Below are 20,930 nucleotides of genomic sequence, written 5' to 3'. Positions count from 1 at the left end.
AGGAAAAGGAAAAGGGAACAAAGGTAAGTTGAGACAGATGGAAAACAAATATTAGAAAGATTTAAATCTAATCATATCAAAATCACATTAAATGTAAATGGTTTAAACACCCAAAGGGCTGAGTGAAGTAAGTCAGTTGGAGAAGGACAAACATTATATGTTCTCATTCATTTGGGGAATATAAATAATAGTGAAAGGGAATATAAGGGAAGGGAGAAGAAATGTGTGGGAAATATCAGAAAGGGAGACAGAACATAAAGACTCCTAACTCTGGGAAACGAACTAGGGGTGGTGGGAGGGGAGGAGGGCAGGGGGTGGGGGTGAATGGGTGACGGGCCCTGGGGGTTATTCTGTATGTTGGTGAATTGAACACCAATAAAAAATAAATAAATAAATAAATAAATAAATAAATAAATAAATAAATAAATAAAAATAAACACCCAAAGGACAGAAATTGTCAAATTATATAAAATAGCAAGACTCAATTATATTTTACGTAAAAGAAACATATTCTAAGTATATATAGAAAAAATATGTTAAAAGTAAAAGGACTGAAAAGGATATATCATGTTCACATTACTTAGAGAAAACCAGGAGTAGCTATATGGTTATATTAATTTCAGACAGATAGATACATAGAAAACATTGTTAACAGAGATAAATAAGTTCATCTCGAGGCACATGGGTGGTTCAGTGGTTGAACATCTGCCTTTGGCTCAGGTTGTGATCCTGGGGTCTTGGGATCGAGTCCCACATTGGGCTCCCCCTGGGGAGCCTGCTTCTCCTTCTGCCTATGTCTGCCTCTCTTTCTCTGTGTCTCTCATGAATAAATAAATAAAATCTTTTTTTAAAAAAAGAAGTTCATCTCATAATGATATAGAGGTTAATTCACCAAGAGGGAATAACAATCCACAATATTTATGTATCTATTATCAGAGCTTTAAAATATATGAAGCAAAAACTGATAGAACTACAAGAGGAACAGACAAAACTGTAATTATGGTCAGAGGTTTAGATATTTCTTTTTCAATTAATGAAACAATTGGCCTCCAAATCATCAAGATATAGTAGATTTGAACTAAGTCATCAACCACTTATATCTGATGTACATTTTTAGAACACTCGGTTTAACTGAAGGATGCACATTCTCCTTAGGTACACATGACAAATTTAATGACAGGTCTCAATAAATTTAAATGATCAAGTCATAGAAAGTTTGTTCTCTGTCCAGAATAGAATTAAATTGAAAATTTATAGCACAATGATCTCTGGAAATCCCCAAATATTTGGAAACTGAATAACACTTTCCTGAATAAGCAATTAATCAAAGAGGTTGTTGGGGAAGGTCTTTGAAAAAAAACAAAAAAGTAATTGCCAGGTTGCCTGTGAACTAACCTCTGGGAAGCTCCTTACCCCCTTCTCTGTTTTTGGATGTGGATTCCTCTTGCTTTTCCCACTGCCAGAGGCTGCTCCAAGGACATAGGCTTGAGATGATGAGGTGGTGTTGAGAATGGCTGTATAGCATATGTGATTGAACCTAGTTAAGGTCTCTACATAAACTTTTAAATTGGTAGGCGTGAGGATTAATAAGCATTATTAAACTGGTTTCAGACTACGTGGAGGAAACTCCCAAGAAGATTTCAAACCAACAACTGTAGAGCTAGCCAGGAGACTGAAGAAACAAACCACAGGCAAGAGGGACCCTCAGGGAATCCATTGACTTCTATGTGGGGTCTTCTATCCACATGTCAGATGTTGTGGACCACCGCCTGACTACAGAGACACCCCGTAAGCTCTGGCTGCTGTAATGTGCTTATTGGAGAAACTGTGGATATCACGCTCTGGCAAAGAAGGGAAGGAGGAACCTATGGTTGCCGCAGTGGGCTGGCCTTGACTGTGAGCAGCTCAGCTGGCCTCAAATGCCCAACTAGAGGCTGCAACTTGAGTTAGAAATTAGAGCTGACATTAAAGAGGATGTGTGGGTGTCCACTAGTCCGCTGGCTTGAGGGCCAGCAGCCAAGGTGGGGGAGCAGGATAATCAATTGGAGTGCTTAGCCCACTGTTTTGCAAAACTAGGAGGGTGCAGGCTGCTACTGATTGAGATCCGGGCATTGGTGACAAAGCCTGATTAAGAGGTGAATTTCTGGGAAAGTGATAAAAATGAAGAGGAGGCTATTATGGTGATTGATGAAGGAAAGGATAAGATACCCCATGACTTGGGATTCTTTATACAAAGAAAATTTTAAATGGCAATTACCCCAAAACTTCCAAGAGAAAGCTTACATTCTTTCTGTGTCCTTTTGAGTTGTAAATCTTACCGTGTCTTTGAAATGTAAACACCCAGGAGATAACTATTGCCCAAAGAGACTGAAGGGAAAAAAAAGAGGGAGAAAGGCTTTTAAAAATATGCAATGCTGTAGAAGTTCCCTAGCCCAAATCCAGTCCATAGCCTCCAAAAGATCACAAATATCAGTGAAAAGCTGGGCACCCGACACATGGCTGGAATTTTGGAATGACAACTAAATGGGTTTAGAAAGTTGTGGAAGGTTTCTGGAAAAGGAATATTGAGAAAATAATAATCAAGTTAAGATTGGAGTTGATTTATGTAAGGCTTGTTTTAAAAAAGAGTTTTGATATCAAAAGTAACCATAGGAAAATGAAAATTTGGTTTTCTTTCTGGTAGGAGGACAAAGTTTTCATTTATTATCGGTCTTCTCTGAATATGAAATTATAAATGAAGATTTTCCTTTACGTTTAATATGATCTGCCTTGAAAATAAAGATTCCATGTTTTGTCTTTATCAGGTTTTTTATTACTTAAGAAACTGAGTCTTCTTTTTTCTTTTTTTCTTCTCTATTAAAAGAGCTAAGTTTTTTTTAACAACTATGTAACTTTTTGTCTATGTTAAATTTCATGAGAAGCATTGAAAAGTGATGCTAAACTTTCTTGAGGGTACATTTGTAAAAAATTCCTAATATCTGATATCTCCTGGTATAATGTTACCAACCACAATTTTTAAATGTATGTCATAGAAATAACCAAATTCCTTGTCAATTTCATTATGATGAACTTTCATCAAATCTTTAGCCATAGCCATCTTTAAGTCTTTTGTCATTTTCAAACAGTTACTGTTTTACTCTGATGCTTTGGCAAAAAAATAAAATAAATTTTTAAAAAATCCTGGGAAAGCATTTTGTATTCAGGGTGATTCATTAAAAAGACTTTGACAAGCACACGTTTCTGATAACTAAGATCAATTTGCCTTCATGTGTGAGGGACAGTGATGAACCTTTCAAGTGTTCCCCCGAAGCTGCCTGCACATCCCCACTGTGTCATGGGATAGTAGCTGGAGCCTGTCCCTGTTCTCCTTCCCCATATCAGTAAGATGAGCCCCTTACATTGATGATACAATGTTAACATGGGAAGACTTGCCTCTGCTGCAGGACACTCTGCAGATTTTCCTGGAGTATCTGTAAAGGAGAAGATGGGTAATGGACTTATAGAAAATTCAAGGCCCAGGCACTGCTGTCAGGTTTTAGATGTTGTTTGGTCAGATAAAACCCATGTTGCCCCAAAAGCTGTCATTAATAAGGTTCAACCCTCTCTAGGGATTATGGGGTTTTGGAAGACTTTTATTCTCTACCTGGCTCAGTGCCTCCATTCCTTATGCTGCCTCATAAAGAAAGGGTGTATATGGGACTAAGGATCAGAGCAAAAAGCCAAAGTTCTAGTTAAGTAGATTAAAGTTCTGGGTGTCTCTCAAGCAGGGCTACCATTTGAGTTACATGTGTGTATAACTCCAGAAGGGATGGGTTGAGCACTATGGCAGAGACCCAAAATAGGGAGAGTATTCCCAGGATTTTGGTTCCAGCTCTGGAAGGGGGTAGAAACCCAATATACTCCTAGAGCAACAGCTCCTAATGATGCACACAGTGTTCCTCCAGGTAGACTCTCATGCAGCCACCAGTGCAGTAACCAGTGGGTTGAGCTCAAAGCAGTCTGTCTGATAATCACTCATGAGTCCTGGTCATTATCCCTGTGCACTGACAGTTGGGCTGTTCCAGAGGGAATAATCCTATGGCTTGGACAATGGGAAGCTAGGGGATGAATGATCATAAATAAGCCCTTGTGGAGGCAGGATATGTAAAAGACATTTGGGTCCATCTGCAAGAGCCTGAGGTACTCTTCACTGTCTTCTCTGCCCCAGCTCACAAATCACTGACACCCATGGAAGTCAGAAAGCTGATACTCTAGCTCAGTTACCAACCCTATCTACTTACCCTTCAATAGCTGGAGCAGATAGAGCATAGAAAGAGTGACCACCACAGTGCCTGGGTGGGAGAGCATATTGTCAAGGATGCTGGATTGCCCTTGAAGTGTAGTGACTTGGTTAATCAAGTAACAGCATATCCTGTTACTGCCCAGGACAACTGCCAAAAGAATCTGGGACCATCCACTAAAGTTCTCAGTCAATAGGGATTGAAAAATTGATTACATTGTCTCCCTTTCTCTAAGTGAGGGTTCTAAATATGCCGTGGTTTGTGTGGACACTGAGTCTGACCTAACCCAAGCTTTCCCCTGCCACTGGGCAAACCAGGCTGCAACAATTAGGGGATGAGAGAAGCTGAGTACCATGAATAGACAGTAGTGAGGAGTCACATTCCAAAGTTCATGATGTATAACACTGGGCAAAAAGAATTTATATTGGATGTTCCATCTCCTCTGTAAATGGCAAGCAGCAGGGTTGGTAGAAAGGAAAAATGAAATATCAAAACAGCAAATTAAATTATTACCAGATAAAATCACTTTGACTGGGTGGGCTAATGTACCACCCTAGACTTTAATACATTTGAATGATCAACGACTAGGGTCTGTCACTCCATATGCCAGACTAGGGGCCCTGGCTGAGGCACAAATCCCAGAAAAGTATGGAAGTCTTGGGAAACAGTCATTGACCTGATTCTTACTAAAGATTAATGTTCCATGCTGCTGAGGGCAAAAAGTCCAAAAAGATATCTACTGGAATTTGCAATGAGACATCCTCCCAAGATGGATGAATTACTTTGCACCTTCTGGGTGAGGGGAAACTATTCAATCTCTGCTGAAATTCTGTTGTCCCGATACAAGATGGACCTATTGAAATATATACATGGAATGGAACATGCATCATTGAAAGAGAAAAGATAGGGTACTAGTCTGGCATATCCTGTCTCTAGTCCATCTCCTTATGCCTGACAACGCTGCTTCACCCAGAGGTATGTACAAACATGTCAGCTCCTAAAACTGCCAACTTTCTTCTCAAGGCCAGGTGAGCACATTCTGTCTTCTACTGGTTCATTATTTGGCTACTATCTTTGCTTCCCATTGGTTTAGAGGATGTTACATCACAAAAAGAAGCTCTTACTAAATTCACCCATCAAGCCTTAAATGATAGTCAACACAACCTGTCCTTACTGAATGCTGAAATAACTCTAATGAGAGTCTTCAGAAATAGAATGGCCTTAGACATTATTACTGTCTCTCAAGGAGGCACCTGTGGTGTTATCCACCCAGAAAGTTATGTGTTCATACTTAATAAATCTGAGAATGTATCATCTTTATTAAATGATAGAATAACACAAATAAATGCCCTAAGGGACCTTCAATTGACCTATGAGCTGGACCAGGAGTCAGAGGTTCCTTGTTCCCTCCCCTGTCTTTCAAATATGGGTTCTGTCTGCCTTTCCTACTACCAGGAGCTGCTCCAAGGACATAGTCTTGACATAGTGCTGTGGTAATGAGAATATCTGCCTGGTGTGCATGGTTGAGCCCAGTTAAGGCTTTTCTACCCAACAGAAATGCCATGTATATACAAAGACTTGCGCTCAAATGTTTCTAGCACCTTTATTTGTGATAGACAAATACTGAAAACAACCAAATGGTTATCAACAGGTAATTTTTTAACAAAATGAGTTAATCAGTGGTTGGGATCATGGGTCTCTTGGTAGAAAAAAAAATGTGTCACTGATTTTTTTTTTTTGAATCATTGTTTGAATCTATGTTTTCTCTTACATATACCTATATTACTGCTGTGGTATCTGCCTCCAGTGCAGCCAGATACCTACCCAAAGAGTCACCTCCATACTGACCACTCATGGCACATTGCAGAAGAAGGGGTACATGAGATTTTAAGAACCAGTTATGATGGGTAGAGTTTTGGGGAAGGTCATCAAAAAAGACATGACCTTCAATTGACCTATGAGCTGGACCAGGAGTCAGAGGTTCCTTGTTCCCTCCCCTGTCTTCCAAATATGGGTTCTGTCAGCCTTTCCTACTACCAGGAGCTGCTCCAAGGACATAGTCTTGACATAGTGCTGTGGTAATGAGAATATCTGCCTGGTGTTCATGATTGAGCCCAGTTAAGGCTTCTGTAGAAATTTTTTAACATTTGGAAGGTGTGTAGGGGATTAACTAGTCTTGTTGATACCTGAGACAAACCTTGTCTCTAAATTCCCTTTGCTTATTAAACCTGCCACCTCCCAATCTGGAGTAGCCTGTCTCTCTTTGCAAGAAATGGCTTTCTTGCTCTTTGAGTAAGAAAGAGGGAGCAGTTTCAGATTTCACACAGGAATAAGAAGCTCCCAAGGCGGTTATGAAATAGCAGAAATTAAAGGGAAATTAGGAAATATTTTGCACTGAATGAATATGGAAAAAAAATCAGAATTTGTTGTATACCATTACAGTTAGCGCTTAAAGGGAAATGTATAACACAATATGAGTGCATTTAAAAAAAAATCTGAAATCAATGAACTGAGTTTTCATCTTTTTTTAAAAGACTTTTATTTATTCATTTGACAGAGAGATGGAAAGCACAGGCAAGGAGAGAAGCAGGCAGAGGGAGGAGAAGCAGGCTTCTGAGCAGGAAGCCCATTGTGGGGCTTGATCCCAAGACTCTGAGATCATGACCTGAGCCAAAGGCAAATGCTTAACAAACTGAGCCACCCAGGTGCCCCTGAACTGAGCTTTCATCTTAAGAAACTAGAAAAAGAAGAAGACATTAAAATATAATTAAGGAGAAGAAAGAAAAAGATATATCAATTGAAGCAGAAATTAATAATAGAAAACAGGCGATAGATTATTTTTTATAAAAAAAAGTAAATTCAATGAAAAAAGTTTCACAAGAAGAAAAATGAACTTTTTCTTCTAAACCAAACTAATTAGGAAAAGAAGACAAAAATTAACAATGTCAAGAATGAGAGAAATTGCATTGATACAAATCCTTGAGATATTAAAATGATAATAACAAAATATTTCTTCCAAGATCAAGAAAAAATAAGGACTTTCACTCTTGCCACTTTCTTTTATTGTTTACTAGAGGGTCTATCTAGTCTATGAAATCTAGCAAGGAAAAGAAATAAAAATTATCCAGAAAGGAAAAAATAAAAGTGTTTTTATTTGCAGATGACATGATTATCTGTGTAAAAAATCCAATGGAATACACACACACACACATAAACAAAGTACTAGAAAAAGTAAGTGTTTCAGGATTTAAGGTTATTATAAAAAATTATTATAATTCTATATACCATCAAGAGACATTTGGAGATTAAAATTACAAATGATAACAATACCATCTCCAATAGAATAAAACATATGAAATATATTGTGATAATCTAAAAAAATTATTTGAAACACCTATATAAAGAAAATGATAAAATATTGTTTAGAGAAATGAAAGAACACTTCAGTAAATGGAGAGATATATCTTGTTTATTAGTTGAACAAATCAGTATTTTTTAAATTACAATTTTGCCCAATTTTTTCTAAAAGTTTCAATATAATCACATTTAAAATTTCAACAGTTCGCTCGTTTGTTTTTAGAAGTTAATAAGCTGATTCAAAAGTTAACATGGAAATACAAAGACATAGATTAACCAAACTTGGAAAAGAACAACGTTGAAGAATTATCACTGCATGATTTTGAGAAACTGCAACATTCATAGTCGTATTGTAAAAATATATAAGGAGATCAATGGAACAGAATATAGAGACAGAAATAGGCCCATGCATGTTTGGGTAACTGATTGTTGACAAAAGTGCAAAAGTAATGTAGTGAAGAAAGGATAGTCTTTTCAACAAATGTTGCTAAATCAATTGAATATCCATATGCAAAATAAGTACAACAATAAAGAGAGAGAGAACTTTAATACATGACTTAGACTAATACATGACTGAAAAACAAATACATAACCCAAAATAAGTTCTAGATTTCCATGCCATGTAAAACCTGGAAATATAAAATATCTATAAGAAAATACAGGAGAAAATTTTGTGACTTTGAGTTTGGCAACAAGTTCTTAGGAACACCAGTTAAAAACACGAAAATGGCTTTTATCAAAATTTAAAACTGCTTTTCCAGAGAATGAAAAGTCAAACCATAAACTGAAAAACAAAAACAAAAAAGATCAAAGGACATCTGATAAAGGACTTTTACCCGACATATACAAAGGGCTCTCAAAATGTAACAATAAAAAACATACAACTCAAAACTTCTCAGAAGAGTTGTACATTACGTTATCAAGGAAAATATGTAGATAGTATATAAGCAATAGAAGTAGGTAAAAAGACCTCAAGATTATTTTTTCACTTACGAAATGCAAGTTAAACCACAGCAATATACCACCATACACCTATGATAATGGTTATAATTACAAGACTGACCATACCAAGTGTTAGAAAGGATAGGTGGGATTGGAACATTCATACTCTGCTGGTAGAAATATCAAATGGAAAAACTTTGGAAAATAGTTTGACAATTTCTCAAATAGCTGAACATACACCTATTGAGTGATCCTGACATTAAACTCCTAAGCATTTACCCAACAGAAATGCCATGTATATACAAAGACTTGCGCTCAAATGTTTCTAGCACCTTTATTTGTGATAGACAAATACTGAAAAGAACCAAATGGTTATCAACAGGTAATTTATCAACAAAATTGGGTATATTCATACAATGGAATAATACTCAACATTTAAAAGGAATGAAACAATTGATGCAAGCAAGAAGATGGATGAATCTCAAAATGATTATGCTAAGACCAAAAATAAACAAAAAGGCATACTGTTTGACTTCATTCAGGTAAAATGCTACAAAACGCAAACCGAAAGCAGATTGGTGGTTGTCCAAGGAGAAAGCATGGGGGTGGGGGGGGGCAAGATGAAAGTCAGAGAGATGATGGAAATGTTCACTATCCTAATTGTGGTAGTGATTTCAAGAGGACATGTTCATATATATGAAAACTTAACTACTGTGTACTTTAAATAGGTTCAGTTTGTTATATGCTGATTAAACCTCAATGAACATGTTAATAAAAGAAAATCTCTTTGTCTTCCTAGGAACAAAACAGGTTTCTCTTTAAAACAAAAAAGTCTGTGCTAGATTATGTGCAACAAAATATAAAGGCTTCCTTTAAAGTAGAATAACCTGTGAAGGGAGGTAGGGAGTAGAAATACTGGAAATAAGGGAATGCTTCTAATTCCATCTGTTTCTATTCATCTTTATTTCCATACCTGGCTCAGTTTGTTCTTTAACTGAATGCTTTCATATTTTGTCCCTGTATGTTTCCACATTAGCACAGCACAACAGAGTTGAGAAGAAATCTACAAATGGTGTGTATTTCAGTTAAACAAACAAACAAAAAGCTATTTTTGCCTCAGGCCCGTGATTCTAACAAATACTATTCTGAAGGGCTAAGGCATTGAAGCTGTCCTTTGATAGAGAAAGGGTGAAGAAATACAGATTCTGAAACTAATAATGAATTGTGATTAATTGACTGGCAAGATCATTCAGTTTGTAACTACCTCCTGGGACATCCCTGTTGCCCCAAAATGTGATGATGTGGCATGGGTGGGTGTGTTGTGTGTGCACACGTGTAATCTGGAGAAAGATCACAATTTAAAAGACCAACAAAGGGTAGCTTTTAACATTGAGAACACAAGTTTCTGGATCCCAGTATGGCCTTTCCCCTTTTCTGTTCCTTCATGGGCTCTGTTGGCATGCATATTTCCCCTTTTCCTCCCTCTGCCTGCGGTTGGGCCAGTTCTCCAAGTTCCTTCAATCTCCTATGTGGTTTAGGAGGGTGAGGGGAAGGTGGTACTGAGGTAGAGGATTGAGTACAAAGGGCTCCTAAGACTTACAGAAGAGTAAGGCTTTAAACTAAAAAAGGCAACAGGGATTGAAGGGCTGGCAGGGAAACTTGGGACAGCCTAGGTGAAAAACAGAGACAGACAGAATCCAAATTTCTGCTATCAAGGTGCCAGGCAGCTGGAAGCCCAGGCTCTCTGCTAAGAAGTTCTGCAGTCAACTAACAACACGCAGTTTTCAGGGCTCTCATGGTTTGCACCTAGTGACGAAAAACAACTTAAATTCCAGAAGAGAACTCTCCCTCTTCTCTTCTTCCACAGTCTTTGGCTTCATGGTGCTCTCAATAGATTCGCTTTCTTCTGACATATAGTGAACGCACTTAAAATGCAGTTGTCAGCAAAAACAGCTCCTCTTTGTAAATACGCACAGCTGCCTGAAGGATAGACGTGGGAAACAGGACCCTGGAGTCTAAACCTGCAAGTGGGGAAGGGGAAAAAGGAGGGGGGGAGGGGGGAAGTTTTTACTGATTTACTGCCACCTTGTGTCAGAAATTTAACATTGTCTTAAAGTTTCAAACCAGTAATAAAAGTGGAAGGAAAATTCCAGAGAAGGTCTGAATGGCTACATGGGCAAGTCTCTGTGTGACAGAGGTGGAGAAGGAGATGTTCAGAAGTTCCCCAAGCTTCTCCCTGGCAACAAGAGGACTTTGTACTAAAATGTGAAGGCGGGGCAGCCCAGGTGGCTCAGCGGTTTAGCGCCGCCTTCAGCCCAGGGTGTGATCCTGGAGACCTGGGATCGAGTCCCACATCAGGCTCCCTGCATGGAGCCTGCTTCTCCCTCTGCCTGTGTCTCTGCCTCTCTCTCTCTCTGTGTCTCTCATGAATAAATAAATAAAATCTTTAAAAAATAAAATAAAATGTGGAGGCAACTTCGCGAGCATAGAAACTTACAAGTGAGGCATCAAAGGAGAGCCGTCCTCCCAGAGCCATGAGCTGCTGGGTTTCCTCAGAGACAACCCCATCCAGAATGGGAAATTGGAATGGGCACTTGCTTGCTGGATGAATTCCTGTGGGGAGGAATGTTTATCTAAAGTGATGATAAAGTCCAGGTGATTGTTTTAGACTAGATTCAGAAAACTAAAGAACTGAAAGAGAAAATCTCTTGTTTTCCATGGTTTTACAAAAATGTTTACTGAAGCCTAGAGATACTATGTAACCTCTCTACCCAAGGTCATGCACATAACTGGCAACCAGATGAGGCTAGAAAATAAGTATTCTGACTCTCAAACATGTACTCCTCTACCAAGGATGCAAACCTGATTAATTTCCCTATAAGGCACTACTCCAGCCTTAAATACAACCATAAAAACTCACCAGATCCTCTGTGCTATTAATTATCAGCATCTGGGCATCCAAAGACAAGCAGTTCTCCTGGCTTTTTTCCCAATTAAATGGGCCAGAGGAAAATAGGTAACAGTTTTCTTCATGCCAGAGCCAGTCCTGGGGACAATGACCTAGAAAGTATAGCATATTTAATCAGTGATTGAGGCTTGCATAAAAATATTTCTACAATTCTTAAGACAATTCTCCGCTCAGGACTGTGACATGCATATCATCTCTTCTTAATTAGAATTATATTCAGACTCTTCAAAGATGCCCATAGACCTATAGTCTTTATTTCTCTTAAGGTATTCTTATTTTAGTAAACTAAGTTAAAAACAAAACTTGAGCTGAGATGTAACTTCAGAATCTTTTTTTAAAATATTTATTTATTTATTTATTTATTTGTTTATTTATTTATTTATTTATGATAGTCACACAGAGAGAGAGAGAGAGAGAGAGAGGCAGAGACACAGGCAGAGGGAGAAGCAGGCTCCATGCATCAGGAGCCCGACGTGGGATTCGATCCCGGATCTCCAGGATCGCGCCCTGGGCCAAAGGCAGGCGCCAAACCACTGCACCACCCAGGGATCCCTGTAACTTCAGAATCTGATCTAAATTTTAAAATCACATTTGGAATAATGGAAGTAAGAGCTCAGGGAATTGATATGTCATAGCCACACTGCAATTAAAAAGTATGCTTGGGGTGCCAGGTTGGCTCAGTCAGTGGACTATGTGACTCTTAATCTTGGGGTTGTATGTTTGAACCCCACACTGGGTATAGAATTACTTATAAATAAAATCTGGGGCCCCTGGATGGCTCAGTCAGTTAAGTGACCTACTCTTAATTTTGGTTCAGGTCATGATCTCAGGGTCCTGGGATGGAGCCCCTTGGGCTCCTTGCTCAGTGGGGAGTTTGCTTCAGGATTCTCTCTCCCTCTGCCTTACCCCCCACTGCCTTCTCTCATTACTGCACACTTTCTCTAAAATAATAAATAAATCTTTTAAATGGAGAAATAAAATCTTTAAAAAAGAAGTATGTTTTTGTTATTTTAAAACTTTAGGTTTTCAAATAATGAATTTTGGCTCAAATATCGTGCTTCCTGTTTCTAGACATGTGCTGTCCAATAGATAACCATATGTGGTACTCAAATTACCTGTGTTTTTTTTTTTTAATTAAAAAAATATTTTTCAGTTAACCTTACTCCCAAGTCCCAAAGGTGGAGCTTGAACTTACGACCTCAAGATCAAGAATCTCATGCTCCACTGACTGAACCAGGCTGGGGCCCTTTTTAATTTTTTTTTTTTAATGAATATAACATTACTATGTGCCAAAAACTGTTGGCAATACTTTACACACATGAACTCATTTAATCTTCATAACAAGACAATGAAATAAGTTTCATTCATTTTCTTCATTTGGCAGATAGAGGAAATGGGAATGAGAACCTTGGCAGCCTTGCTCTTGCATCCATGCGTTTAATCACAACATGGCATTAACTCTCAAACTTCCGAGTTTGAATCAACTGGGGAAATATTTTTTTGGTGGCTTTCAAGACTTTTTGATACAGAATCTCCTGGTAAACCTGGATACTGCCATTTTTTTTAAAAAAGCTACTTGAATGATAATGTTGTACTCCAAAGGTTGACAACCAGCATGAATTTCAGTGCTAAATGTAAAGTTCCTGAGTGTGAAGACTCTGCACCTTTCTAGCTTGACTATCTCCTACAAACTATGTTCTGTAACTTCTCAGAGTCTCTCTCTCTCTTCATATATACACTATGGACCACAGACTTGTTAGTAAGAAAGATAAAACTTGCCTCAAACTTGAGAAAACTGGTTTATTTTATTCCATGTGGTATTTTATTATTAATGTTTTTGAGAATCTTCTCAAAGCTGCTTGATGAAAAGCAGTACTTTACTTGCTATCTCTACTAATTGGTCTTTATCTGACATTGTCAAGAAATGGAATATGTTACCTGGGATAATTGCCAGTGAAAAACATATTACTTAATATTTTTGATTGGTTGCCCATGCCTGGAATCTGTGGGAGATGGTCCTGACATAGATTTAATGTCATACAGCTGAATAAAAAAAACCCTGTTTTACCACCCCATCTGGGGAATAAATCATTGGTTGGTATGTAGCTATGTCTGCTTATGTAAACATGCCTCTCCTTAATAGATAGATTCCTTCCTTAACATTTTTTTGGAGATGGTGTATTCCTTTATCTCCTCTATTGCTCCATCCTTAATAAAGACATTAAATACAGGTTTCACCCTTGCTAAAAATCAGTTTATCTAAAAATCTCTGCTTCTTTTGGAAATTTAAATAACCTTGTAAGTATTGAAGGAATTTGTTAACTCCCAAAACTTTATAAAAAAACTACCTATCATTATTATCATCATTTAACCACTCTGGCTATTAACTTTTTTCATCTATAAAATAAAGAACTGTGGGTATTTGTGAACTGTTATTATATAACCCTTATTCAAATAAATTACATGGTTGAGATTAAATGAGATGTTCAAGCAATAAACCGGAGAAATCTCTGTTTATTAGTGGCAGTTAGTTACTAATGCTGAGAATAGGGTACTCATTCATACACCTCCAACAAAGCAATGCATCTCTGAGAATAATTCCATTTCACATCCCTTAAATCCCATGATAAAAAGCATATGCTTAATTTGATTACATGTTGTACAAAGACTAAATGACACAGATAACTATGTAATAACATGAGAGTGCACATCAACCATCCCCTTCTTATAGATGCTACTATTTCTACCTGCCTCCTAGATTCTGAGATCAACTGAATTCTTCTTATATAAACTGAATTCCTGGGCCCTTCATATTCCTTTCTTATCTCAAGTATCTACCCAACACTTCCAAGTCAGCCTACCTCTATTGATTCAATTTAAAATCCATGTTGCACACTAAGAAATAGTGGTATAAAATAATGTTAATATAGAGCTTCCCAGGGACAAAGGAGACCCCGTAGGAAAAGAAACCAATGATTAAAATACATTGGAATGGAAAGAAGAAAGAATCCATGGCAAAGAGCAAGGGTAGAAAAACTCTTGCAGAAAAATCTCAAAGCTAGAATTTTAAAAATAAAGAAGTTCTTTTAAGCAAAGAAAATTTAAATCTGCCAAAAAGTGTGCTTAATTAAATCAGGCATCTCAAGAATTTAGCAGAAATAAAGGTGAGGGTGACAAAAATAGAAAAATTCTGGTGTTGAACATTATGAATATATGTCAATACGCCAATTTCATGCCTAGAGTCATTTTTAAAATAGAAGTAAGATTAACAGAGAAGTTTCCACTACTTCTTTTCACTTTCCATCCCCCATACCTGAAAAGTTTGCTGCTTTCCTCAGAGCATCTTGGAGATTCAGGTTCTGGTGATGAAGTTCCATCTGTTTTTTTGATTTTTCATCAAGCTTCTGGGTAAGGGTTTCTATTGTTTTTTTGAGTTCCCTTTCTGACTCCTGGGAAGTTTTTTCTGCCTGCTGCTGTGCTAAGATTTGTCCCTCCAGTATAATTTCCTGGTGAGTAAGGTTTGCTTGTTGTTGCTTTAGGAGATTAGACACCTGTGATACTAAATCATAGCTGAAATAAGAACTCCATTACCAATCCCGAACAAAAATCCCTCCACTGGATTTTGAGGAAATTGAAGAATTAAATCAAGTAAGCTCTTTTGACAACAGATAAACTACTGGAACATGACCCACATTTACTCAGAAATTATGCATTTAAAAGTTATTTGATATTCCTGCAGTATTTTTTTAAATGTCAGAAACTGTCACACTTTTGATTAAAAATAAAACAAAACAGGATTTTACTTGTTATTGATAATTACAGACAAGTTTAAGAGCAATCATAAGATAAGTAGCATATCAATGGCATCACTGATGTCAGCCAGACTCAGTGACTATTAATAGGAGTTGTCTTTAATGATTTACTCTATTTCTCTCTTTATTCCTCTGCTCTCTATCCTTCCAGACTTCCTATTTTTATTTAAAAACTGTGACACCCCTTTTGTGAGACACCTCCCACAGAATTATTTTAAGTTGCTATGTCACAACAATTTCAAGCATTTTTTTCTTAGGTGGTTGTTTTTTTTTTTTTGGTTTTGTTTTGTTTTTCCCCACAGCACATTTTAGGAAGGGTGGAGATGAAATAAAGTTTGTGAAATCCAACAGGCAACTAAAGTTAAAGGTCAAATGTCTCAGTTCTAGAAGCTTGATGATTCAGTACAAAACAGTCCCCTCGGCTTGAAGGCCAGATCTGAGCCTGTTGTAAAGTGATTCTTCTCACAGGAAGACTCATCCAGTCATTGAGTCAAGGGTACTTCTCCTAGTCATTAGGGAAGACCCTAAGTGTTGACAGATTGAGAAAATAAGTGGTTGTTGATCTTAACCAATAACTGAGAAACCAATAGCACTTCAAAGGCCTTAACCATCTAGATTCTAGATAGACAACATAACTCAAATCTACAACCTAAATACATGGGCAGATTAGATGGATGATCAATACTATTTTCATTCTTTCTTGGCCACTTACATCCTTCTTATCACTTCTTTTTCTCTTAACATTCTTTTCTAAATGGCTATATTATAAATTTGAATTACAGTTACTTTAAATGTTTTATTTATTAAGATGCTGTTTTTGATTCTCAACTCTAAATTGGTATTTAATCATCTCTATTAAAACTCGATGTGAACTATATAACGTTTCTTTTCCTTTTGGGTTTCTCAGGGGACCTTGTGGCTTAGTAGCTTCAAATTATTTTCTTTCTCATCATTCTAGGATTTCAACAGACTTTTCCATGAAGTTATAACAACAAAACAAAACAAAAACTCATCATTACTAAATTTAATTCCATGTCCCAGTCAACTTGAGGGACAAACACAATATACTTATTCATCTTCTCACTCATTCCAAAAAGTTTGCCTAAAATGCATCTAAATCAAGGTTGTTGGTAGTTGTTATTAAACCAATTAATAAGCCATGTTTGTAAGTTCTCACTTTTTCCTTCATCATGTCCCTGTTCCAGTACTTACATTGCATTGCCAGTAATATAAGAGTCACCAGTAATCCCAAGCAAAGGATCCCTAGTGTCACAGCAGCAGGGCACCACCACCGAGAAGAAAGAAAATGAAGACCTAGAGTGACAGAGAATGGAATCAGAAAGACATAAAAGATGTAAGCAGGTCATCAAACAATTCTTTAGAAACTTGTACTTTGCATTTCTTACCTCTAGTCCTGCTAAGGGCTCTGTAAATAATTCATTGTCCATATTTATAGATGAAAAATACAAAGAAGTTAAATAATTTACCCATGGCCATACGACTGACACGATTTAAGAGCCAGGATTCACTCCCAGATATGTGATGTTAAGTTTCTGATTTTAAAGCTTATACTTTATCTACTCTCCCCATAATGACTCTCCAAGAAACTCTCAGTCCAGCTTGGTTGGACCAACTTCATCCACAGAGGACAGAGCCTGATACTTTTAATATAGCCTATGTGTATGCATGTATACACACACACACACACACACACACACACACAGTCTCACACAGTGTGTTTTATAAGTATCATACCATAAAAGAATGTTGGCCACCAAGCAAATAAGCTTTAATCAGTTAATTAACAGATTGCCTCAAAGAATTATAATTTTGTGCTTTTAATTTTAATTCCACTAAAATTATATATCTTGGAACTGAAATTATTACCAAAGAAAAATAGGGATGAAACTTCAATATTCATTGGTCTCATATTAATGTCATGTCCTATACTCATACCAGCTGTGGCCATTGTTGTTACAGGAGTAAAATTCACCATTATTATAGAAACAAATAAGTCATGTAGCTCACAGCTTTCCCACTACAAAAGCACAGATATTTTGGTTCAATAGGAAAATATCTCTATAATCTATGTGGACTCCTCACCCTGTACAATAAACAAATAAGGCACTGGTAGTATTATCCTCCATATGCAGATAAAGAAACCCAAAGTCTCAGTGAATAGTATAAGATCACATAGATGTTAAGATCCAAACATAGGTCTTTAACCCAACTGTCAGTAACTGCATGGCTTGGCGCATTATATCACAAAATTTCCAGTGAAAATGTGTAATGATCCAAATCAATCAACAGTCAAATATATTCACAGAGTTCTCATTATGTCAAAAGAACTTCTGTTAGTCTCTAAAGATCGACAGAATAGAAATTTTAACAGGAAGAAATACAGCTCATTCACAAATTCAAAAGTTATTAAGCTCCTAGAGTGTATGTGGCAAGTTGACAGAGAAGTAGAAGATAGTTGTGTCTCTTGCAAATAATTGCCTAATCCTAGCTCGGGGGTAGATATCTGTGTAAGTCTGTCAACAAGTATTTTCTTCCATTCTATACCATGAATGTATATCTGCCGCTCTTGAGTGAAGAAATTCCTGATTTTTTAGAAGAAAAAACACAGTATCTGCACTTATGAAAGAAAGGCATATGCTCTCATTTTCTATAGGACACCTTTGGTCCCATTTCTTTGGTAGGTAGAGACCATTAATCCAACCTCTGCTCCCATTAGTGATTTTCTGATCAGTAAGCAATTGAATTGGAGTGGCTGGGTGGCTCAGTTGGTTGAGTGTCTGCTTTTGGCTCAGGTCAGGATATCAGAATCAAGCCCTTTGTCAGGCTCCCTACTCAATGGGGAGCTTGCTTCTCCCTCTCTTTCCCATTCCTGCTCTCTACTGATCTTTGTCACTGTCTTGGTCTCTCTCTCTCTCTCTCTCTCAAATAAATAAGAAATTTAAAAATACATATATATAATTATTTTTAAAACAGCAGTTGGATTCTTTGCAGTAGTAGACTGATCTAATCAGATTCTGAGAGATTTAGCTTCATAATTGCAGTAAAATTCAGGCACTCAATATTTACAACATGAATAAGGCATGAATGAATGAATGAATGAATGAATGAACAAAAACTACTATGAATTTGGATGTCTATCTATAGATGGCAGTACTGTTTCATACCAAGTTCAGTTTAACAGCTCAAATGTTAAATTATTCCATGTTCACACTTATTTTCCCTACCAAGAGAAATTCTATCTTGTTTATGGAAATATGACCTGGGATTTTTTTCTTTTAAGTCTTATTTAGTTAAGTAATCTCTACACCCCACGTTGGGCTTGAACTCATGATCCTGAAATGCAAGAGTCACATGCTCCTCTGACTGAGCAGGTCGAGCACCCCTGACCTGTAATTTCTTTATTCACATTCCTGAGAATACTTGTTTGACTTTCGCTATTTATATTTTGTTCCTTTCTCTCAGAATGAATATAAGATAAAGGACAATTTATTTAGACTGTCTGCAGAATTGGGATTATGAATTAATTTATATTTAATTAGTTTAACTTGCTGCATATATCAAACAAATATAATAGATTTTAAAATGCTATTAAATGAACAACATTTAGTCTGCTTGGGATAATTCACAAAATATATCCAGTTTTTGCGATGCCTAAGAACACTATTATAAAAATTAGCATCGTATATACTGGGTGAATTCAACATTTCTTTAACCTTCTGATGGATTGGATTTTTAATAAATGGGAGGTTGTGATACAATTCTAGCTCTCCTACTCACTAGCTGCATAGAAATTAATGGTTTTGTTAATTCTCCTGATCCCCCAATTAGTCTCTATAAAAGGGAGATTATAATAGTCCTAATCTCAAGGTGTAAAGATTCAGAGAAATAATGCATATAAAGTGAATAGCATAGAATGTAGCCTATGATAAATGCTCAATAAAAGTTATCCGAATCTACTATGTCATCATTCATACCAAGTTAGTTCAATCAGGGCATCATCATCATCACATCACCATTATATCTGAATTGTTTTTTTTTTAAAGTAAATGTTATTAATTCTACAATATTTTTCCATCCCCTGGTGTTTCAGCTTTCTAATCCTATATTCAGTTAATTTACATTTTTTAGCTAATCCTAGAAATCTGTCCCTGTGCACGTTCACCCCCTCCTAGTACCTTTAGCTTTCTTTCCATTTGGCTTCTGATCAGGTTTATCCTTCATAGTCTTGCTCTTGAAGTCATCAAAAGTCATTTCCAAATTCATTCCAAGAATGAGAAAGTGAAGCAGTCAAGCACTTCTCCAAAGTAAAATTTTGTGAGCTCCTACTGGAGTGTTTAAATAGCTACACTTATCTAATAGAAGAATGACTCAATCAGTAGGAGGAAGAAGAGGCTTTGCTTCATACTGGAAAGTTGTCTGACGCAAATTCTTGGGTTATGTCTATTGTAGGTGGGGAAAGTGGTGATTCTGCTAGTATTTCAGAATGTTTCACTAGATACTTTATGAAAGGGAAAACTATTTTCTGTGAGCATTAGAGGAGAGGCTTTGTAGCCTCTCTTCAGATAAGGAAACAAACTCAAAAGAATAAGTCACACTAAATTTATACAAGACTATGCATTTTTAAACCATATTACTTAATTCCAGTGTCCATATTTCTTTATTTCATTCGCTGTAGCAGACTGTCTCTATACTGTGGCTTTCATAAATCTCATATTTTCCTTTTAATTTTGACTGTTTAAATTGACAATAGATTAGAAATTTTGGAGTTAGTCTTATATGACTCATCTCCAGCCATTGTGACATGGGTAATTTTAGAACTTAATTAGTACTTTTTCACACAGTGTCAGTATAACATAGCAGGAAAGAGAAATTTGGAGCCAGGTGGAGCTAGTTTCAAATCTTTCCTTTGCTAGTACACTTAGTCTATAATCTTGGGGAATACTTAATATGCTGCACCTACTTCTTTGTCTATAAATTGGGACATTGGAATGCCCACTGGATACTGTTGATAACATTGCTATAGGGATTCATTTGAAATATTGAGTGAAAATGCTCAGTGTTCTACTTCAAACATAAGAACTAAATAAATGATGGTTATTAATATTAGTAGTAGTAATATTCAGCACAATTGTATTACCCATCAAAGGATACATTTTACACATAATTGACTGGAGTCTCAAAGAGTCTTTGGGGAGTTCCTCATAAGGATGCCTATATGAATTCATTGATAGACTTCTCACCTATTCCCACCCCCCCACACACACACACAGCCTCCTAACCAGAGAAGAAATATCTCATTGCAGTTATATATGCTCTTTTAAAAAATTCTTATCTATTAGAGATATTTTCTGAAGTATTTATGGGGAAATGATATATCTGAAATTTGCCTTCAAATACACCAGGAAAAATAAATAAATAAAAGAGGGGATACATAAAAGAACATTGAAGAAAAATATATAAATAAAATTTCTAGGAAACTATTAAAGAAGAACACTGATATTGGAAACCTAATTTCATTTCCCTCCTTCTTCCTGGATTATTTGTATTACC

General features: G+C 36.7%; 1 protein-coding gene across 1 annotated transcript; it reads right to left on the bottom strand.

Annotated features, from left to right (window-relative positions):
• Positions 1-7,727: 7,727 nt before the first annotated feature.
• Positions 7,728-19,725, bottom strand: OLR1 (oxidized low density lipoprotein receptor 1). Its single transcript, XM_077871091.1, has 6 exons — positions 19,556-19,725; positions 16,572-16,673; positions 14,861-15,106; positions 11,500-11,639; positions 11,077-11,192; positions 7,728-10,600 (listed from the first exon to the last, which is right to left on the bottom strand). Exons 1-6 carry the CDS (start codon positions 19,641-19,643, stop codon positions 10,456-10,458), a joined length of 837 nt encoding a protein of 278 aa, XP_077727217.1. The 5' UTR covers positions 19,644-19,725; the 3' UTR covers positions 7,728-10,455.
• Between the last annotated feature and the right edge of the window lie 1,205 nt (positions 19,726-20,930).

Source organism: Canis aureus, chromosome 25 (assembly GCF_053574225.1).
Source record: "Canis aureus isolate CA01 chromosome 25, VMU_Caureus_v.1.0, whole genome shotgun sequence".
NCBI classification, from domain to species: domain Eukaryota; kingdom Metazoa; phylum Chordata; class Mammalia; order Carnivora; family Canidae; genus Canis; species Canis aureus.
The sequence above is the reverse complement of the archived record's forward strand: the minus strand, read 5'-3'. Positions and strand labels throughout refer to the sequence as shown.